The sequence below is a fragment of the Dreissena polymorpha genome, chromosome 3 (assembly GCF_020536995.1).
Source record: "Dreissena polymorpha isolate Duluth1 chromosome 3, UMN_Dpol_1.0, whole genome shotgun sequence".
Classification (NCBI taxonomy): domain Eukaryota; kingdom Metazoa; phylum Mollusca; class Bivalvia; order Myida; family Dreissenidae; genus Dreissena; species Dreissena polymorpha.
In genome coordinates this window covers 56,142,319-56,148,743 of record NC_068357.1, presented here as the reverse complement: position 1 = coordinate 56,148,743, position 6,425 = coordinate 56,142,319, and the positions used below count along the sequence as shown (strand labels likewise).

The following is a 6,425-nucleotide window of genomic DNA, read 5'->3' as shown; positions in this document are numbered from 1 at the left end:
GCCTAGAGAAATAAGTTTATGACTGAAGACTTTGTGTGAGCTTATTATGTGCAAAACTGTTTATCATGATGGTGTTTGTGTTGCTAGTTATTTTAGATGTTGAACGCTTTTATGTAGTTTTAAATCCCAATTTATTTTCCCAATTTCTTGAAAGTGCCGATAAAATTTCCATTTTAAAAGCCGTGGGCTATCTTCCCAAAAAGCTGGAAAGAAACCTGATTGAATAATAAACAAGGACAAATCGAAAGTTATTTCTTTAATATACAAAATTGCATTTTCAAATTTTTCAATCATATCAGTCTTTAAAAATGTTTACCGAAAGATATTCAGTAAAATATATGTACTTAAAAACGATTACAAACTCAGACTAGTATTTCTGGTATTATTTAGCCCGCAACGAAGCGTTCGGCCTATCTATTGTTTACTTCTATTTAATACGTCAATGCGTTCACTGTTGCAGTATTACATTTCGTGATTTCGTAAACGCTTCCTGAATAAAACTTTTAATTGTCGAAGAGTCAGTAAACAACTATTATTTCGGTAGCAGTGTAGGCTTACGTAATTTTTTTTTATCCAAAAGGGAAAACGTTCTCTAGCTATTATTTAGAGCTATTTGTAATTATAATTAGTTTTCATCAGTTTTATTATAAAGGGTAGCGGATAATTGTTTAGTTTTTAACTGTTAAGACTTGGTATGTTCAAATACGGATTTATTACAATTTTCTAATCATTTCTATCTAAATTATAAGCAGGACATTTGTTGGAATTTGGTGGAATATCGATTTTTAATCGACAAGGGATCATAGAAAATAGTTTTTTTATGATCACGATCACAATTATCGATACCTTTCACTGTTAATGTTCACTGTTTGAAACAGTTAATTATCAGCTTTAATTCACTGATATTTCTCTTAACACCGCTGGAAAGCGTAACATAAAATAAAAAATTAAAATATTTAAGTGGTAATTTTATATGTAACCTTCCATAAGTTAAAACTATAGGAATGCAGTAATTTACTATACGTCGACGCTGTACTATATGTTTGGATATAGTGTGAACATACACAACTTCACGGATTGAAACATTAACCTAGAATCATTAGCCTAATATTAAATTTGAACTTAGTATAATATTTTCAATAGACTGCATTTATTTCTCCTGGTTTTATAAACACACAAAAACATTCAAACACGTCACACCATCAATATGAAATAATTTCAATTCTTTTTTTAAATTCCCTACTTTTCACAGGAATAGCGTTCATTCATCGACCATGAAAGTGTGGTTTGTAGCCCTCGGGCTCGCTGTCCTGCAATCCCAAGGCGATGGTCGTCTGCTACGATTTAAACGAGGTAAGTTGAATCGTATTCACCTTTTTGTACATGGACTTCTTGTGTATATTTTTATTTAACGTTTACCATCATTCTACCGTTTTTAACTATTTATAATTTATATATGTCTCCATTAATTCAAGAATACATGCTGTATGATAATAAATATAGCAGAAACATTATCATAGAGATTACAACCGTTATTTTTGTACGACAAATGAACATATTCCTTTATAACACAGGGAATTAATAATACCATTCGACAGATTTCATTAGCGCAACAATTAAAAATATTATTCTGTCTACTTCGGTAAAACAATTTTACTGTTGCAAAACATGAACGAAATATATACTAGCCGTGCTGTGTGGAAACAGGTTTAATGCATTTGCGTAAAGTGTCGTCCCCAATTAGCCTGTGCAGTTTGCACAGGCTAATCAGGGACGACTCTTTCCGCTTATATGATAGTTTGTTGTAAAGAAAGTCTTTTTAGCAAAAATCCGGTTTCGGCGGAAAGTGTCGTCCTTGATTAGCCTGTGCGGACTACACAGGCTAATCTGGGATGATACTAAACGCACATGCATTAAATCCCCTTTTCACAGAGCACGGCTCATATATATTTCGTTCAACTTTTGCAACAGTAAAATTGTTTTATCACGGCCTATATGTATTGCTAAAACATGGACAAAACACCTACGGAATCAAATGATGCCGTGTCTTAAGTTACATTTACACATAATATAAATTGTTCCAGGGCACAACAACGTATATACCTAAGGAAACTTAAACGAATATTAAATAGTAAAATTCACTTCGTTAGTATCGCGCAAATGCTAATACAACTCGATAACAATAATATATCTATGTCTTAGAGATATGTAGTAAAAGTATAATTCAAATCATTTGCGAAATCTTGTCGCCCATGAAGTATTGTTGCTCAATTTTCTGATATCCGACTCTTACTCAGAATATCCGGTGTCGCCTGTTCCTGGTCCAAACCAGTCCGCACCAGTTACCGACACCCAGATACCAACCTTGAACGAAGATGGTTGTGCGCGAGTTCTGCCCACCTACGCACACGAAATTAAGATGGTACCATCTGCGTTGTACATTCTACCGCCATTCGGCGAATCTTTACCACATGGGTATCGCGACTGGACGCATTTCCATGAACAATTTTACAACAGCCGACCTATGTATTTAGAAAACTGGATGAAGACGAAAGAATGGAACGACAAGCCGGAATGTGGGGCAAGTTCCTCGACAGAAGCGTTTACGGATACAGCATCAACACACAAATCGACAACATCTGCAATGAGTTCATCCACGACGGCTATGTCATCTACCACATCAGACATAAGCCAATCTTCAACGGACAAACCATCTACAACAATAGTGATTAACTCCTCTACAACGGACAAACCATCTACAACAACAGGGATTAACTCCTCTACAACGGACAAACCATCTACAACAATAGTGATTAACTCCTCTACAACGGACAAACCATCTACAACAACAGTGATTAACTCCTCTACAACGGACAAACCATCTACAACAACATGGATTAACTCCTCTACAACGGACAAACCATCTACAACAACAGCGATTAACTCCTCTACAACGGACAAACCATCTACAACAACAGGGTTTAACTCGTCTTCAACAGACATGACTACACCAACAAGCAAACCAACATTAAGCAATTATTCTACTACAACAAGCGGACCGTCTTCAACATTAAGTACCAGCACTTATACAACAACTCAAACATCTACACCATTAAGCACCAGCCTAACAACAACAAGCAAACCAACAACGGTAACCACCAGCACTACTACAACAACAAATCCAACAACAACAATATCCAATAGCACTACTACAACAACCAAACCAACAACAAATCCAACAACAACAATATCCAATAGCACTACTACAACAACCAAACCAACAACAACAGTAACCTCCAGCACCACTACAACAACCAAACCAACAACAACCATAACCAACAGCACTACTTTAACAACCACACCACCAACAACAGTAACCAATAGCACTTCTACAACAACCAAACCGACATCACCAGTTACCACTAGCACTTCTTCAACAACCAAACCAACTACAACCATAACCAACAGCACCACTACAACAACCACATCACCAACAACACCAGCTACCACTAGCACAACTACAACAACCAAACCAACCACACCAGTAACCACTAGCACTACAACAACAACCAAACCAACAACAACAGTAACCACCAGCACCACTTCAACAACTAAACCAACAACAACAGTAACCAACAGCACTACTACAACAACCACACCACCAACAACAGTAACCAATAACACTTCTACAACAACCAAACCAACATCACCAGTTACAACTAGCACTTCTGCAACAACCAAATCACCTACAACCATAACTAACAGCACCACTACAACAACCACACCACCAACAACACCAGTTACCACTAGCACTACTACAACAACCAAACCAACCACACCAGTAACCACTAGCACTTCTACAACAACCAAACCAACAACAACAGTAACCACCAGCACCACTACATCAACCAAACCACCAACACCAGTACCGAACAGCACTACTACAACAACCAAACCAACAACACCAGTAACCAACAACACTACTACAACAATAAAACCAACAACACCAGTAACCAACAATACTACTACAACAAGAAAACCAACAACAACAGTAACCAACAGCACTACCACAGCAACCAAACTAACAACAACAGTTACAACCAGCATCACAACAAGCAAACCAGTTTCGCCATATGTGTCAAGCTATGCTTCGTCAGCTACAACGGACAGATCTCCCTCTTCTACTGGTAGTTTATTGACAAAAGAGACAACTTTGTCACCCAGTTCTATAACCGCTACAGAGCAACTTTCGACAGGTACTATTTAAAGCTTTTTAACTGTTTATGGCTGTAAGAAATGTTCCCAAGTTCTTTTGTTTCTATCCAAAATACTTTGGAATCCTTCGGCATTATTAATGCAGTCAAAAGTAAAGGAAGACGTGTGCTTGGTTTAATGCTAATTTTAATAATCTTATTCTAATGTGTTTTCGGTCTAGTTCAAAACATATGAAAGCTAAACATGTGTATAATATCTTCCAGATAAATGAAAAACATACGATATGTATTAGTAAATGGTGGAACATGTTCCAAAAACATTTAAATTAAATACGGGCTTAGTCTTTAATATTTATTACATATAGCATACAGTATTTATATTGTGTTTGTTATATAATTCACAATATACGTTTATACGGGGTTGCAAAAGAAGGGTTATTGTTTTTCACACAGGAGAAGACGACAGTAAGACTGCAATCATAGCAGGCGGCGCGGCTGCCGGGGCGGTTGTCGCCATAGGCATAGGGATCGCCATTGCTATGAAAATCAAAGCAGCGCTCGGAGCTACTGCCAGCGTTGGTGCTGTTCCGGGAGCCCCTAGCTATACGGCGCCCTCGCTGCCGGGACAGGCCAGCTACAGTCCCCCTCAGACCTCAAACCCAGGTCAAGGTCAATGTCAGGGGACGCAGAACCATGGAAACGATGGACCGGCGAAGTCAAAGGCCAAACTGCCGGATTCTTCCCAGCGTCCAATTCAGTTAAAACCGTTGCAAAATGCGCCACAGCCGAATCTTGGAAACAACGGTCTCTGGTTGGGTAACGAGCCTCCCCTTCCGCCCATTAATGGCGGCGACGTCCCGGGAATAGCGCAATACGCAGCTGCACAGGTACCGGGACCTGCTGTTTATTAAAGTGGGAAAATGGCAAAAAATATCATGCATGAATTTTATGTTATTGACTTTTAAATTTAAATGCATGCTATAATCGTGATAAGATGTTTTCATAATCATAGATTTGTTTGTTTAATCTCATGTCAATTACAATGTGAATATATCTATGTTCGTACACTGAAACAATATTTTGATCGCATAAACGTTTTTCTCTGTAGACTTTGCTTTTATGTGCCATTACGTGTGACCTTGTGTTGTTTTGTCAAAACACAGCTCTCACCGGTACATTATAGTTTAAAATTTAGGGACACTATTTTGTTATTCAATACAATATGTCATATAGTTTATTTCTTTATATTGTGACTGAACTATGTTACGAATAATGTTTTTTGTATTTATTTGTTTGGAAAATACAATCATTTGCCTTGGTGTGTTAGATTTTGTGAACAAAATCCACTTGTGGAAAGTATGAGATTTGATCATTGGCCATTATATTTCTTAACTTGAGTGAACAAAGTAGCCTTTAATTTAGGATTACGTTAATTATGATATCGTTTGAAACGCTTGAATAATTTTGAGATCAAATACTGAAACTACAAACAATTCTACAGCTTAAACAATATTTCTTCGTAAACTCTCAAAACACTGTTGATAGACCAGTTCGAAAACACTTTTTATTTGTCTGCTGCAATTCCTTCAATTGCTACGCAGAAAATATACCCAGTGATGTGTGTTAAAGTACAAATATCTAAGCAACAATTCTGACCCAGATCTGATTCAAATTTTCTCGAAAACTATGAGATCTGCTTTTGTAAAAATGTATGCGTAATGCAACCATTTCCAACACATGTAGACTAGTACGGATCTTTTTTTTAAATCAAAATCTGGGGGTATCTCCTAGTATGTTTTATCTGCCGAACAATAGTCAATAAGTGGTTATATATTATAATATACCATTGAGAGATGTAACAAGTTATTCAACAAGAATTAATCGCCAACTAAGGCTCGATTGGTCAATGTCGGGTCTGGTACTACTTATATGTACCCCGGGTACTCTTAAGTATACTTACATGCACCCAGGGTGCGGTAAATTTACTAAAACATACCCGGGATTTAAACGCTATATCAATCGTTGTCGGCTTTTTTAAAATTAATAATGTTCACAGTATGTCAGATTTTCTGTTGAATGACCTCTTCATGATCGAAACTCGTACTCAAAAAGCATGTTGAAGCAGTTTTTTTTTAAAGAGAATTTTGTTTAAGATAAACAATATCGTTTTACGGTAATCGGTAGCGCGTTTTACGACTACGGATTTTGGGC

At 37.0% G+C, this 6,425-nt stretch overlaps 1 protein-coding gene across 1 annotated transcript; it reads left to right on the top strand.

Annotated features, from left to right (window-relative positions):
- Window positions 1–1,275: 1,275 nt before the first annotated feature.
- Window positions 1,276–5,507, top strand: LOC127874238 (mucin-5AC-like). The gene is made up of 3 exons (XM_052418457.1): window positions 1,276–1,353; window positions 2,298–4,256; window positions 4,668–5,507. The coding sequence occupies exons 2-3, from the start codon at window positions 2,420–2,422 to the stop codon at window positions 5,123–5,125; spliced, it is 2,295 nt and encodes a 764-aa protein (XP_052274417.1). The 5' UTR covers window positions 1,276–1,353; window positions 2,298–2,419; the 3' UTR covers window positions 5,126–5,507.
- The last annotated feature ends 918 nt before the right edge of the window (window positions 5,508–6,425 follow it).